At 44.8% G+C, this 17,133-nt stretch overlaps 1 protein-coding gene across 2 annotated transcripts in view; it reads left to right on the forward strand.

Moving 5' to 3' along the window:
* Window positions 1–17,133, forward strand: part of RHOJ (ras homolog family member J) — a 78,626-nt gene that overhangs the window by 37,890 nt on the left and 23,603 nt on the right. For both annotated transcript variants that reach the window (XM_032344427.1, XM_032344426.1), the window contains exon 2: window positions 16,815–16,873. In XM_032344427.1, the coding sequence (XP_032200318.1) occupies window positions 16,815–16,873 (59 nt within the window). The remainder of the gene's footprint in view (window positions 1–16,814; window positions 16,874–17,133) is intronic.

Raw genomic sequence — 17,133 nt, forward strand, 5'->3', positions numbered from 1 at the left:
TTCTGATACGTGAGGGCTAACAAGTGTGAAGCCCTGGAAACTTTCCCCTAGCAACAGATTTCAGGCTGACTTTTCTGTTAAAAACCACCACTAGGAAGCCACCATATGCTCAAAATTGCTGGCCTCTGGCAGTGATTTAGAAGCAAAACCTTTTATGTCCAATTAGCCTACACTTCGATTCATGCAGTGCCCAAGAATTCACCTTTATTTATAAGTTCAAGGCTTCAGACGAATTTGACAAGAGCTACTGAAAGTTAAAGTGTTTGCAAGGATGTTAGTTTCCTCTGTTGATCATGATTAAATTTCTCCATGTAGAGCTGCTTAGAGAAAACTACAGGTAGTTGGTTCCATCCAAACTTCACATTACTAGACATATCCATTCTCCACCTTGTTTACTACATTATATATATATCAGATTTAATTCTCAGCCCACGTGTTACCCCTCATCATCAATCTAAATGCTCTAAGTCAGTGGTTCTTAATCTCAGCCACACAGTGTAATCATTTGGGGAGGTTTCAGAGATATCTGTACCTAGGTCTCAGCCCCAGGGATCCTGTGAGCTTTGGACCAGGGCATGGGCAAGGTTGAGGACCATGGCGCTAAGTACAACCTTGTTGGAGATGAAGTGTATCCTAGGAAACATGTTCATTTGCACATATAACTAACTTAAATGCTAGAGTCAATCAGTCAAGAAACAGTTGACAATGATCTAGGATTAAATCAAGTTCAGGAAGAAATGTTCTCTAGATCGACAGCCAGCCACTCATCTGTGCACGCTTTTGCCCTTACCACCCCAGACACATCACATCTCTGCTGCCATCACCCGGGCCAAGCCACCTCCATCTTCCTTGGCCGCTAGAACAGGCCCCCTATTCTCTCTTGCCTGCCAGCACAAAGCAGCCAGCAGCCGGTGTGAGCTTCTTAAAATATAAATAAGAACATGTCACTTCCTTCCTCAAAAACCTTCAAAGGCTTCCTACTGCTCATGCTACAAAACACACAAGCTCTCCAGGCCATTGTCTGCTCACCCCCTTCATTTACTACACGCTGACCACCTTGACCTTTCATTTCCTGCACATCTTTTCTACCTCAGGGCTTCTGTGTGTGTTGTTCTCTCTCCCTTAAACACACACACACACACACACACCCCGATCTCTTCCCAGCACACACACACACACACACACACTCCTTGCCTTGCTCACTTTACTCATTGCTGCTATCTCAGCTTAAAGTCACTTCCTCAAAGAGACTGTCCTTGACCCCCAATCTAGAGTGAGTCCCGTGTTTTAAACTCTCTCAGTGCCTGACTTTGTACCTTTCTCGGTGTGGGGTTATTTTTAGGGTATCTGGCTCCCCCTCTAGACCATAAACTCCCTGAAGACAAGGACAGTTCTGCTTTGGTCACCCAGCACCACTTTCTCTGACCCATAGAAGATGCTTAGTAAATACGCAATGTAAGTAAAAGAAGTGTGTTTTATTGTGCCATTTACTTACATGGAGGGATACTGTAAAAAATAGATCATGAAGTGTACAGCCATGTTTATTCAACACAGTGTTCAGAATCCTGCCCCTACATCCAATAAGCAGTCTCATTATGAAGCCCCAGAGGAAGTTTTCCCACAGTCTCAGTTCTATGTATACTTACATTTCTCTTGAGTGACCTGCTGGTGTTGTGCTATCATATTCCGTAAATCATTCAATTTTGATTCTACAATGATTCTATAAATCATTAACCAATTAGGCTGCCCTCTTTGCTTTGACCAAAAAGAAGCCCAGAGTCAGATTTGCGAGCCTCCCCAGCCTTAACCCTTGCAAGCCCGGGAGGAGACTCTCATGATTCTAACCCTAATCAAGTTTCATCTAATCAATCCTTCCTTCATTTTCCCTCTGCTTCTCTTTTTTAATTATGATGTATTATAAGTCATCTTAAATACTCTCTGGAACTAAGCAAGACATAATAACTAAGTTAAATAATGACAAGTTATTCAAGGAAAAGAGAAAGCGTACCTATGTGATGAGTTGTTTCAGTGGATTCAATAAATAAGACCTCTTTTCTCTGCTTAAGAAAGAAGAATTCGGGGCACCTGGGTGGCTCAGTGGGTTAAGCCTCTGCATTTGGTTCAGGTCATGGTCTCAGGGTCGTGGGATCAAGGCCCACATCAGGCTCTCTGCTCAGCAGGGAGCCTGCTTCCCGCCTCTCTGCCGCTCTGCCTGCCTCTCTGACTACTCGTGTCCTCTCTGTCAAATACATAAATAAATAAAATCTTTTAAAAAAAAAAAAAAAAAGAAAGAAAGAAAGAAGAATCCAACAGCAAAAGACCAGAATGGGCTTAGGCACATAGGTAACAGTGGGCTTCTTAATCCATCACAAAAAAAAGAAAAAAAGACATTGGAAAACAAAGACCTTTATATCCAAAGAGAGAGCAGACCTTATACTTTTCTGGGCAGATGGATCCCAAAGGGGAAGTGGGGAGTGCGAAGCAAGGCATGCCCAGGTGTTGCTCCCACACTTAGCAATCAGATCATTCTGATTCTCTCCACTTTCCCGGGGGGTGGTCAGGCCAAGCCTTAACACTTATTAAACCCTTCACCTGAAAACATTAAATCAAGGGAAAGAATGTCCTCTCTCCCCAAACATCACTGACTTGCAAACATTTATTTGACTAGTAGCTATTTTACAATATAGTTACTGTATTTGTTTTCTATTGCTGCAGTAACAAATTACAAGCTTATCATCTTATATTTCTTAAGATGTATCTCACTAGGCTACAATCAAGGTGTCGGCAGAGCTGTATCCCTACCGGCTCTGGGGAGAGTCCATTCTCAGCCTTTTCCAGCTTCTGTGAACTGTTTCGTACCACTCCAACTTTTGCTCCAACTCTGACATGTTTGACTCTGATCTCTGCCCACCCCTTCCCCCCACTTCCCTCCCCCAACCTCCCTCTTTCCCTTATAAGGACATGTGTTACTACGTTGAGCCCACCAGATAATCCAGGAAAATCTCCCCAGCTCAAGATCCTTAATTTAATCACATTAACAAAGTCTCCTTTGCCACATAAGGTAACCTATTGACAGGATTAGGGAATTAGGAGGTGGATACCTTTGGAAGATGTTATTCTGCTTTACCCTTGTTGCTTTAAATCAGGTGTCTGCGGATATGGCAAGGTATGAATTTGGGATAGGATTAAAACAATATCAAAGAAATGTCTCCCGTATCTGGAACCATCCACTCAAACCAATTCCTTTATTACAACAGTTTTGGCCCTGGAAAAGTAGTCAAGGAATATTTCTAAAGCTGATTTTAACCCTCACAAAAATATCCCTTCCTCCTAATCTGTAGCCCTCCAGCATGCAGCTGTGAGGAAAGAACTATTTTGTTATTCTGCCCCACCCAAGTCTCCCCCCCCACCCCCACACCCTACCCCCTAGAACTCTCACCAGTCTCTGTGGTCCTCCAGACCCTCCCACCCCTTCCACTCCCCACTCCTAGGATTTCCTGCCCTCCAGTCACTCCACCAGTCCCATTTCCAGAAAGACAACAGCCTCAGAATGGGACATGAGATGGGGTAAGAAGTATTTCCTAAGAAAAGGAATGTGAAGATGAGACCTTCGACAGAGTAACTGGGAAATTCCCACAACTCTATAGGAAGAATCTGACTGGATTTTTAGATAATCTTTCTAGCCCCGCTGCTGGCTCTGGATTTTTTTATGTATATTGTTTATTCTCTTGCCTTTTCTTACTCTTAAATAAAAGGTCAAGGCCTCTATAACTCTCAAGGTGAAAACCCTTCCGAATTCAGGGTGATGACATGCAAAGGGACATCCAATGGATACTTGTTTGTTATTAATCATGAGTGTCTGGCTGTCATTTGCTTGCAAGTGCCAAATCCTAATTCTCTCATCTGCTAAAAATACACTCACCTGAATACTTCAAAAGCACATAGGCTTTAAATAATATCATAAATCATTTCTTTAGTATTTTCTCTCACTGGATGAGGCCACTGCCCCCTTCTTGTCTATCTCTGCTTTTCTCCAGCCATTTCTATTTTTAGGTGGGGCAGGACTTACTGGTTTGCAAGGCTGACCTCTTCTCACTCTTCCTGGGGGCATATAACAACCAGTCACCAATGACATACTCACAGAGAGCCAGAAGACCTGATCTTCATAGACTTTAGACCAAAGTCGAAAAGAGAAAAGTTCTTGCTGACCGTTGAAGAATCAGCCAATGTGATGATTTTAAAAAACAAAGGAAGTATGAATTTGTCTCAAGAAGTATGGTTAATGCTCATTTATCCCTCACTAATTCTATATTTTCAAAAAAAAAAAACTATCTGGAACATAATTAGATGTGTTCAGTTATTTTTCTCTCTCCTTCTTGGCTGGGCAGTAAAATCAGGAAGCAGAGTCTGAGGAGCCAGCACTGGCCCCCACAGGGCTCCCAGGCAGCATGGTGGCGAGTGATGGTGGAGCCGCTGAGGTCAAGGGCTTGGGCTTCTCCCCCAAGGCCCTGAAACTGAAGATCTGAAGGGCTGCATTATATCACACAATACCAGATCAGGGTTGTCTCAAATGTCAGTGCTGGGAACTAGCCAAATATGCCATCACTGTCTATCTTGGAGTGAGCCCAAGCCTTGAGCTCAACAGCTTTCCTTGTTTTCTAGAATTGATCAATTTCAATTCAACAATTATGTCTCCTGGCCTCTACACCAGAAAGTATCACCAGGACCCTCTACTGTGATTTCCTGAGTATAAGGAAAGCAGTCTGCAGACTCTCCTCCAACCTATCAGAAGCTCCTGAAATCCCTATTAGAGATTTATCAGTTTGGTGTGATCATCTGTAAAATGTATGCTCTCTTCGAGGGTTGGGAGGGTGGATTTTAGGCTATCCATTCATTCAACAAATACCCATTTATTAAATACCCATTACTTCCAAGACACTGCTGGATCCTAGAAGTTTGTCTTTGCCTGTAAGGAATTCACAGTCTAGTCAGTTATTAATCATTTGTAGAACCTCAGTATGTGGGGAAAACAGAGGACAATAGATGTTGGTAAGGGAGACAGGGAAAGAAGGACACCAGTTACTAAGCCAGCGAGGGGAAACGGGGTTAGGGGAGCTCATCCAGACAAATCAGATGTGTCTGGATGAGCTCCACCAGCGGTTCTGAAAGCCAGGACTGCATGAGCCCCTACACTGGATAGACAGACGGACAGCAGCAACAGTAGATACTTCCACAGGTCCAGAAGCACAACTTTTTTTTTAAGATTTTATTTATTTATTTGACAGAGAGAGAGCAGGAGGGCACAGCAGAGGGAGTGGCAGAGGGAGAAACAGGTTCCCTGCTGGTCAGGGAGCCCGATGTGGGGTTCAATCCCAGGACCCTGGGGTCATGACCTGAGCCGAAGGCAGACATTTAACAGACTGAGCCATCCAGGTGCCCCTGGAAGCACACTTTCTTTTAAAATAGGTCACAGAACTTCAGAAAAACACTCAGAAATCCCCATATACAAGAAAGCACACTGGTGTTTACTATGCTCCAAGCTGCCAGGGTACAATCTACTGAAATACTGAAATAAATTACTGAGCAAATCAGTTCTTGTCATGGTCTCATTTGCCCAAATCACTTGCCTCCCTCCCCTTACTCATGCTCTTACATTTTGAGGTCAATTTCCTCTCAGTGATGACCCAGGGGAATGACACAACATTTTCCAAGCCTCAAGATTACTTGTTTATAATTTCCTCTTTATACAATCCTCATTTTTGGCACAAGTTCCTTCCAAGCCTCAAATCCCATCAAGGAAACCAACAGCCATTTCCAGAGGCTCACTCTTAGCAGGACCAGTAACGTGCTTATGCCCCCAACCCCTTAATTCCTGAAGACCAATGAGGGGACAGGTGAGAGGGAGCCCTCCAGCTGCTGGACCTGGCTCCTTCTTGCATTTCTTTGGTAGAGTACCCTTTCCCATTCATAAATACCTGTCAACCACCTGACCCTGTGTCCACATGACTCCCACCAGCACAACCTCATTTTGCTTCTGGACCGATTCCTGACGACTCAAGAGTGCCATCATCTTATCTCTCATTCCCCTTTCAGCCTTGAGCCTTTAACCTTCTGGTCTGGTAGAAACTGCCATCCCAGCTACCCCTGATGTCCTTGACAATATAGTAGTTTAAACTCCTGAGTATCTATGGATTTCAAGAGAAAGACATGATGTTAGTATCACACCAGAGTTCGACAAGTGACCTCCCTGACCTGTAAAACAAACAGCTGCATTATAAATGTATCAGGGATACAAGAAATGATATTAAGTTATAAATGTTTATTATCTTCCCCTTCCCTCTCTTCCTATCCCCAACCCCACTGCTATGGAAGAAAGAAAATACCTCTGACTACTCAGCTTCCCTCCCCTCCAAAGCCCAATGGAGAGCACCCCACAAGCCTTGGGCTTCCTTGTGTGGGCAGAAAGAAGACTAAAATATGTACGGAAGGAGCACTGGTGAAGAGTGGGGCACAGGGACAAAGCTACAAGACTGTTGGTAGGCTCTGAAAAATACTGAGAAGATGAATTTAAGAAGCAGTGCTATGGTTTATGATTGAATCCCACTTTGGTGTCTTGATCTTTCACTTACAGTCAGAGTGGTAGACAAGGAAAGCATCAGCAACCAAGAAGAAGACAACCCAGATGACATTTAATCTAATCTGTATAGAACAGTGATAATCATAAACGATAACCACAACTGAGGAGCACCCAAATATCATTTTTTTTCTGACTTACGTGTTCAAGATAACAAAGTACAGAAAAAAATAAAAAGCATTTTCTGTAAATGTTTTTATAGAGGAAATACAGAATTTTATCTCTTTCTATCAGACATTATATCCTCACTATTTTACCTCACCTCTCACTATTGTTTAAAAGGTTACATTTGGGGGTTGCCTGGGTGGGGCAGTCCTTTGAGGGTCAGACTCTTGGTTTCAGATCAAGTCTGATCTCAGGGTCATGAGATCCAGCCCCGCATTGGACTCCTTGCGAAGCATGGAGATTGCTTGAGATTCTCTCTGTCCCTCTCCCTCTTCCCCAGAGCTCTTTCTCACTCTAATACAAATACATAAGTCTTTAAAAATATAAAATAAAATAAAAGTTTACAATGTAAGGTTGCTCCATAACTGAAGGGGCCCAATTCCCAATTACTGCACTTTTAGGTTTCTGTTAGCAACTATAAATACTTTGGTGATCAATTGTCTTATATAAATATATTGTTGTACATATGTATGATTATTCCTGGGGATACACCGTAGAGATAGAATTGCTGAGTCAGAGACAGACCCGTGTTTCAGCATTTGATCTATACTGAAAAATGGCTTGCCAGAAAACTTGAACCAATTTACATTTCCTCCACATTCTTGTATTCACCAACACTGGGTGCCACTCTCTTCATTTTGTCAATTTGATAGGCCAGAGGTTTTATCTTGTTTAACTTGAATATTTTCACTCCAATATTCACTGGCCCTTAATTTATTTGTAAATTATACATATTCTTTATTTTTTTCTTCTGGATCAGTTATTATTCTTATTGATTAGAATATACCCTATGTATCAAAGATAACCTTCTTTAACCTTCATATATCGTGATTATTTTTTCCCAGTACACTTATGTTTCTTTCTTTTTTTCAAATCAAATGTATTGATCATTTTCTTTATGGTGTTCTTCACTTGCTGTTTTATTTCCAAATAGTAACCAACTGTCTAAATACAATATATTGACTACTTCATCTTTCTCCACTGCCATTTATATACTAAATTCTTACGCAGGTAGCATCAGCTCTATGGCTGAGATTCCTGTTCCGTTTCGTTGATTCTCGTGCCGGTGCCATGCTTCTTTAATTAGTATAACCTTATAATACATGTTAATGTATATTAACCCACTTATCCTATCATTTTTTAATTATTAGCTATCCTCACCAACCTCACTTTCCATATAACGACTGTAATCACTCTGCAGGGTTCCCAGTTCAAAAATCCTATTGGAATTATTTTAAACTTATTAAACTGAGGAGGCCTAACATCTTTTTAATACAGAGTTTCTTGTCCAGATCCATGTTTCTCCATGCCCTTCTTTTATGTTGCTCTGCAGAGTGCTTTTTCCAGAAAGGTCTTGCACATTACTAGGCAGTTTATAGTTTTTGTTGTCATTTTGAAAAGGATACTTTCCATCATATTTTCTAAGTACTTATAGCTGGTACCTGATGGAATTTTTATGGGCCAATAATTCTTCGAAAATTCTTCACAGGAACACAACAGTCCACCTTCATCTTCACCCGATCTTTGCATTTCCACAGTGACTATTTCTAAACAAGGAGGGGAGAGTGCCGTTATACCCAAAGTGTCTCGTTCTCCTATTATATAGGTCAGACATAGCCAAAAAGATATCTGTGCAGCATTAGGTAAACTTTATGATTTTCCCACATATTATTTCATCTAATATTCACAACACCTGTCTGAAGTGGATTACTCTAGAATAATCAAGTTGTCATTAGTCCCATCTGGAAGATGAGAAAACAGAGGTTCAGATCTCAATCAGTCTCCTGAAGCGCTTGGTTAAAACGCAGACATCCAGGGTGCCTACATGGCTCAGATGGTTGAGTGTCTGTCTGCCTTGAGCTCAGGTCATGATCGCAGGTCCTCGGATGGAGCCCCATTTCAAGATCTCTGCTTAGCAGGGTGTGTGCTTCTCCCTTTCCCTCTGCCACTCCCCCTACTTGTGTTCTCTCTCCCCTACCCGACAAACGAAAAAATAAAATCTTTGTAAAAACTAAAAAAAAAGAAAGAAAGCAAACATCTGGGTCCTGTCGCAGACCTATCCCGTCAAAATCTTAGGGGCAGGATGTGAAACCAGGGAATCTGTGTTTTTAGCTGGCTCCCCCTGGTGGCTGCCACGAAACATTTCGATCACAGCGTCAAAAGGCTATAATTGAACCCACCTTAGGCATCTATTCCACCATACTTCACGGCCAACCCAACAATTATGAGGGTTCTTCAAGCAATTTATGAAGAAGCTGGCATTTTTTAAAAGTATCTCTTTATACAGGGATCCTGCAAAAAACATGCTCTGCTTTTCCACTACAAGCCCCTGTGTCCAGGCTTCACTTATCATTCAGTCACTTCTTCCCAAAGTCTTCATTAAAAGACAGCTCCCCTGTACTCTGTGGCTAATGCCAAGCTGCCTGGCTACTATGGCTTTCACAGCCCCAGTGAACCTCAGGACACCTTGGCAGTGGTCCGGCCCTACTGGCCTAGAACCCAGCAGCCCCAGGCTGGTGAGAATTGTCTGGAAAAGGGGCAGAGGGCTCCAAACGCAGATCCCAGCCAGCAAAGCCCCACTGCCAGGGCAATCTCTCACAGTAGGTGGGCCAGCCCCAGCGGAGGACGCCATTGCTGGTGACCCCATCCTGCCCATTACTGTACAGAGAAGCTCACGGTGACCCTCTGGAAAATGCCCAAGACTCATCTACAGAAAATAAATGTCTCGGAGAAAACCTTCCACTTGGGTAGAGTTTAATGCACTTATCAGTCACTCAGCCACCATTTGTGGAGTTACAGGGCAGGCCCACGCTGAACTCTGAGACACGAGAATAAACAATACGCAATGCTGTATGACCCAGGAGCAAGGAGGCCTAGAAAGAGGCTTAATGTATTTGGAGGGAATCAAGAAAAAGTTATGGAAGGGAGTATTATGGTTGTGAGAGTTTTCCAGACTGACAAGTGCAGAGAGAGCATTCCAGAATTTCTTTTTCCAGAATTCCGGAGGGACTAACTTAAGCAAAGGCATCATGAGTATAATAGATTGTAAGAACTGTGGATCACTGGAGGGTAAAAAAATAAAAGAGAGTTGGAAGGGTAAGTCAGGGCCAGTAAACTCTTGGAAGGTATTTGAAGTTTATCTTGGAGATGTCCGGGAGCCACAGCTGCATGAACTCTGGTGGCAGTAAGGAAAGCACAGCAGCTGAGTCTGGAGGCCGGATGTGGATTAGGCAGCTTTGGCCACTGACAAGCCTGGGAAGTAAGGCCCGCACTGGGACAGCTGCAAGGATAATAAAGAGGACTCAGATTCCCAAGCTGCCAAGCAGGTAGAATTGGCAGGATGAATGTCGTGGAAGGAAAAGCAGAACTCCGAAATTCCAGGATGTGGATATCATGGAATCATGGCTTTGTGAAATTCCTTGAAAACCCTTGACAGGAACATACTATAAGTGTGTTCATCCCCAGTTGGCTCCAAGAGTCCTAGAACTAAACAAGCTCTGCCCCGTCCTCCTCCTCCTCCTTCTCTTCCATCATCAGACAAGTACTGGCAAGAGCAGACCTTTCCCGACGCGCACTCCACGCCCAGAACCAAGGCAGCTTTGTTCCCACAAGCTCTGTCCTCAAAGTTAATTGTTCTTTAAGAAGCCATTCGTTCAGTGATACCTTCTTCCACTTGTGTGAGCTCTGCTGTACGAAATCATCATACCCACGCTCTCTCTTGCTCCCCAAACTTACAATAAGAAAAATAAAGACTTAGGGAAGCTGTGGCTTGCTCAAGCTCCCAGAGTTCATTTGCAGTAAGTCCACAGTTTCAACCAGTTCTTCCAACCTAAAATCCAGGGCGGTTACATGTCAAAATAACTACAAACCCAATCCCCTGTCATGATTCCTAAATGCCTAAAAGAGAAAGAAACATGACCAGGGATGGAAGATGTCTGCAGATATGTGGTAGCCAGTTCACATGGAATTCTCATTTTTGTAGGGCCCATATACAGACCCAACAATAACAACAACAACAATAACAACAACAAGACCTCAACTCAGAATCCGAACAGATTCTTGGGTAGCCTGTTGGGTTTTCTCCTTGGTCTGTGTTCTACAGAAACAAGACCTCATGCCTGCACATCAAATAAGAGACATACCCAGGCAACTTTTATTTGGAGAGTAAGTAGGGGAGGAAAAGGGTAGAGGGAAAGGGAGAGCCTGCTGCTCAGCAAACAAGAAGCAAAGAAGGGGAAAGAGCTAGCTGGGGTGGGCCAGTGTAGATGGGTGAAAAAGGTTTCACGCCACATGAACAAAGAGGATCGTGAATGCTGGAAGTTTGAAACTGACCAGGAAGGAATTCACCAACATTCCTATTTAGGAAAATGTATCTTTTATTTCTAGTTTCATACAGTTTTCTAACCTACTTTTTTTTTTTTAAGGATTTTTATTTTTTTGTCAGAAAGAGAGAGCATGGGCAGTGGGGAAGGGCAGAGGCAGAGGGAGAAGCAGGCTCCCCACTGAACAGGGAGCCAGACACAGGGCTTGATCCCAGGACTCTGGGATCATGACCTGAGCCAAAGGCAGACACTTAACCAACTGAGCCACCCAGGCATGCCCTAACTTACTTTAATTTGAAGAAAGTCTCAGATGCTTCTGAACTGGTCCCTTATAAAAGGGACATGTGCACTCTGAGGCTTCAACCAGGTCACAAACACACACAGGCAGCTCCTAAGAGTGGCCAGGGAAGCTAGATAACTCACTGCCCCAGAGAGGCTCTTCCAGAAAGGAAGAAGAGTAGAGGATGAGGGTCAGTTCAGAGAGGGGAAAGGTGAGGCTGCTCCTGAAGGTGTCCAGTCAGCTAGGCATGATCAAAGTCACGATCAAGAATTTTCATTTAAAACTCTCCATTTCTTACAGCCCCCTAGACACAGACAGACTGTTGTGATGATTACCCCTGACTATGAACAACTTAGAAAGACTTTTTATGGCCCCTTAGGGTAAACATGATTTGTTCATTTCCCAGGTGAGAGACCTACTGGCTTGCCCAACATCTCAGCAAATGAGTCACAAAGCATGGACTTGGATTCAGACATGAACAAAAATTATCTGAAACTTGGATATAAGGCTAAGGGCTTGAAACTCTCCTTTCGCTGTCTTGTAGGGGCAACCCTCCCCCCAGGGACTAACAATCTAGGGGAATGTACCTTTGTGTGATTCTGCTAACTAAAAACTTGGGACTTTCTGAAGGTGCATGTTAACTTATAAATCTTATCAGGTGGACACGCAAAGAATTCCCATTTAGTAGAAAAGACAATGTGGAAGTTTATCTTTTCCACAGAACAACAACTAGTTTCCCATTGAACCTAGTCACTTCCTCCAACCCCTCTTCTTTTTAAGTACCTCTAAATGTCAGTTCTTCAAAATGCTCCTTGCATAAGATTTGTCACCTTACTGGTTCCCTCATCAATAAGTTAATAAATCTTTGACCTATCTTCATCCTATATTTACCTGAGAGCCACGTTTCTGACCTTCTTTAAAATTCTATTTCTTGCTAGATATATCACCTAGTTTTTCTTCCTCCAAAATAGCACCTTTATGGTATTACATGCGCACACCTCATTGGGTCTGCTTCAGCCTACCTCCCAGAGTACACTCCACACGAGCCATGCGGACAGCTGGCTAGGTGCTGGGAAGTAAAGGGCGGCTTCCACCCAGCTGACCTGGCATTTCCACCACTGCAGTTCTTTGGTTTCATCATTGATGCATCATGTTGACTTCCAAAGACTGCTCCTGGCGGATGAGACAGCCAGCCCACCACCAAACAAGGGAGGGACTTTGGATCAAGTGCCTCGTGCTGCTCATGAGCCGGGCTGAGGGTCTGACCTGGCTTTCAGGGAATGACCAACACTTCCTCATCCAGGTTTGCAAATGACACATGGGGCCAGACGCAAGGGGACTGAAATGCCGAGGGGAGCAGGTTCCGAGCCCACCCGGGACATTTTCTTTCTGGGTGATGCTCAAGAGAGCCCACCTCCCGACTTCGACTTCATTAGCACCTCGTTCAGCTCACAAAATTAACCACTCCTGTCTGTGCAAAGAACCACAAGGAAGCAAAGATCTTAAAGGATTTGGAGAAGAAGGCCTTCATTTTACATCTTAACAGGTCGCTGGCAACTTTTCACACTTTACTGAGAGAACCAACAGAGCCATTAACAGGTCATCTGACACACTCTCTTTAAAACCCCTCTACACTCAGTAAACAACTCTAATAGCTCCAAGAATAGACAGTGTTCTGGGATTGTAGCCTGACCGTAGCCTGACCGCAGTCTGCCAGGCAGATTAGCTGGCTGCACGTTCCCAGCAGGCCATGTCCTGCCAGGGTGCTTCTAGCTGCTGCTCAGTGCATTTTGAAGGACTTCTTCCACCTGAGTTGCCCCTGGTGTTCCGTTTCTGTACCATGTGCTCAGCCTCAACTGTGTATACTAGGAACTGTGCTGTGTACCGTGTGGGATAGGAAGTATGGACATTCTTCCTCCAAGGTCTTCCTATCCAGCAGGAGATAAAAGACAGAGATCTAAATAGCTATCATTTGGGGGTAGAAAGTGACCAGTAGGGGCGCCTGGGTGTCTCAGTGGGTTAAGCTCCTGCCTTTAGCTCAGGTCAGGATCTCAGGGTCCTGGGATGGGACCCTGCATTGGGGTCCCTGCTCAGTGGCAAGTCTGCTTCTCCTTCTCCCTTTCCCTTTCCCTCTGTGATCTGACTCTCAGTCTCTCAAATAAATAAAGTTAAAAAAAAAAAGTGATCAATAATTCACAAATATTATGAAATTTTGTGCCAGTTAATCGGCACTGGGGATTCAGTGGACAGCAAGACAGGTCCCTGTCCTTACTAAAGGTTCAGGAAGCCTTTGTTGAAGGGAAGGAGGGGAGGGTAACAATTGTTCAGCGCTTCCTACAGACCAGGCTGTGTGCCAGGCATTTTCTCATTTAATATGCTCTTTACAGGTGCTCTCTTTGGTAGGTGATATTATTCCCATTTTTAACAAATAAGAAAGGCGGGGCTCAGAGATGTTAGGTGACTTTCCCAAGATCACACAAATGGTGAACAGCAAAAGTGGGTGTCCAACACAGAACCATGGGACTTAGAAGATCCTGCTCTTTCATCCTCACTACATTTACTATCAGCATCGTACGGCCTTTTGTGCTGTCATGTGTTTCCAAATTGAAGAACTTCGTAGGACACAGGTTGGCAAGCCATAAGGCATCCACTGCTCCTTTAAGATAAGGACTCATAAAGCCATTTGCACTCTGGACAGCCTGTGATGATGAATGCCTGGTTCTGTCCCTCTGTTCCCTAGCATCATCTGTGGGATCCACTTATCTCCCTCCAATAAAATGGGAGACTGAAAGAGCAGAAAAGAGAGAATAACAGTGATTGCCAGGGCTAGGGGTACAAGCGCTGCCCCTCCTTTTGGGATCCCTCCACCAGGGCTGGCCAAATACACAGAGTAGATAGCCGCTACCCAACAAAGCTGAAAGCCGATGAGACTTCCACCTGAAAAATGCACCCCCCCCTTTTTTTTCCTTAATACGAGGAAATAATTTCAATTCTTTCTCTTTCACTTTCTTTGGGAGAAAGAATTCAGGACTTCCGTAGCTTTACAAAGCCTTTGGGGAAAAGTCTAAATTAGTGCGTCAGGACCGCCGGGCGATGTGCGCTCACCTATTCGGCCCCACCTCCCCCAGTAAACCCGGGGTAGCTGGTGAGCCACCCCTGTCCCTCCCCTAGTGTGCCCTGATCAACTCACGGCCACCCCTGGAACACAGCTTACACCTGTCCTCCCGAAAGCCTCCTCTGACACGCGTTGCGTGTGTGCGCATGAGTGTGTACGTGTGTGCGCTGCGCATGGTCCCTCCCCCGCCGGCACGCACACACGTGCGCGCATGCCCAGTAAAACAGTAATGGCCCTACTGTGTGCTCCCACAGCCCTCCACGCTGCCCCGGCAGGGTGTTTACCACGTGGCTTGGTGCCCCACCAGGCCTTGCGGGGGAACCCCTCCTCCCCACCCTCCAGGACAGGAGGGATTCTAGCTGGGCTTTGTAGTCCCAACACTGAGTGCGGTCCGGGAACCCCGTAAACCCTGGGAAGGACAGACAGAGGGCCAACTCTGCGGGAGTCTCCTCCCAAAGGCTGCAGGGGGAGCAAAGGGTGGGGCCGGGGGAAGCAGGGCCGGAGGGACGAGCCGCAGCACTCCTACAACAGAGGTCAGAGCCGTTGATGAGGAACATCTGCAGCGCCCACGGGGGCCGTGAGGATGACCTGGCACCTGGTGCTCGCGCTGGAGATGGCCCTGGGCCTGCAGGTCGCGGGACGCGCCAGGAGGGTCCCCAGAACAGCCCTTCCCTCCCCCTCCAGCCCCGACCCGCCTGTCTTGGGCTCACCAAAGCAGGAAATTCCATGCTGTAATGGTTGGATTTCTTCCCTTCATTCCTGACCCATGACTAGGTAACGAATTGGTCATGAAAGAAACCACTTCGGCAGACTTCAGGAACATCTGAGCGCGCGCCAAGCATGCAGGGAGAGGGAAATGGGTCCGGACAGAGCTCGGGCGACCCAGTCTCACCTTCATTCCCATTGCTCGCCTGATAGGAAAGGAAATCAAAACGTTGGGAAGCCCCTCTTCTGTCAGCATGGTCGCGGGGGTTGCGTGGAGCTGAGTCCATCAGGTCAACCTTTGAAAGCTGCTCCCGGCGAGCGGCTGCAGCCCCGTTATCCAGCCGCACACTTGTCGATCTGGGTAGATGAGAAACATCGATCCCGGTGTCTAGGGAGGCAGCGCTTTTAAACCAATGCTTTTCAGAGGATGAGCCTTTGAGAGGTGCTTAGCCTTCGTGTAGCCCAGGAACCTGAGAACCAATACAGGTCCAATCAGTCCTGAATCAGCAGCTCTGAAACAGGCTGGAGAACAGGGTGGTGGGCAGGGGCGGGAAGCCGATGACAAAGGTTCCCCCGCCATAGATCTGTCTTTCCTGCATAGCTAATGGTTGGAGGAACCAAAAATCATTTTTATACAGTATTTGCACATTTTTTGATTACGAAAAAAAATCACAGTCTCCCTCACATTTTACTTCCTTCTTCTAAAAAGAGATTAAAGGGGGGCGCTTAAATTCACTCTTTCTATTCACCATGAGGTTGTATTTCTTTTGCATTCCATGTGATCCGTCTCGGTTTAGTTTCAAGTTGGGACTCTATTTCATTTCCAGACAGGTACAGAGTGGTCTGTATCCCTCTATTACTTCTCCCTTTGGGGCACAATTACTTGGCAAGGCAGTAAGCCTGCTAGGTAAATCAAACTGTCAACTTTCCACTCTATGTACACCCTTCAGGTCTATGAAAGCAAAACCGGACAACATCTCCTGCACCTGACATTCAATATTGTAATAAATCAGATGGGCTAAAGCACTTATTTAATCTTTAAAAAAAAAAAAAACTTTTTAAAAATAAATGTTAAGCCCTTCTCATTTCGTTATTAGCTTTGCCTTATAGACTATAAAATAGGTGAGTCACTAGTCTTGGTTTTCATGGTTTTATTAACATTTCAGAGACAGACTAAAGCAGAAAGATTTCAAACAGAGAAGTTGCTCACACAGTTCTATATCCTGAAACATGGCTCAAATGAAATAAAAGGAAAAAATAACCAAACCAAGAAAGGCTCCAGCAACCTTTTGCTTTCAAGAGCTTGATATTCCAGGGCCTAATAGGGATCCATGAGTAGCCTACAGAGCGCCCTCCGCGACACCAATAATACTCATCTCAGCTGAAAAATTAGGAACTTGGCTGAGCCCATCTGCTCTCACTGCAGGCCAAGGTTGCCTTTCATTTGGAAATCATGCGGTCAGCTTGGTTTAGAATATACGTGGGTGAGGCATATGCTTCTCCTTACCGCCCAGAAAGATGCTAGCGTGGAAAAATGTGAAGCCTCCTGATGAAAACTTGCATTTATGGACTCTCTTCTCTCTTCTCCCCTAGTTACCGTGACAGTGGGAGGCAAGCAACACTTGCTCGGACTGTATGACACCGCAGGACAGGTACAGTATCACTGTTTTGATTCATTAAGGGTTTAGGAGTGGAGAGAATGATCCATGTGGCTAGGCTTGTAGGAACAGATATGACCTGTTCTGATCACTTGGGACAAATTTATTGTCTATCGAAATGACAACCAATGGCACATTCTTAATATCTTAACAACGTTTATAATTACAAAAAAGCCAAATCGTTACATTACTCAAAGTGTTGATGAGCAAATAACTATTCATTCATTGGTTGGTGTATATCAATAACCAAAATA

The sequence above is a fragment of the Mustela erminea genome, chromosome 5 (assembly GCF_009829155.1).
Source record: "Mustela erminea isolate mMusErm1 chromosome 5, mMusErm1.Pri, whole genome shotgun sequence".
NCBI lineage: Eukaryota > Metazoa > Chordata > Mammalia > Carnivora > Mustelidae > Mustela > Mustela erminea.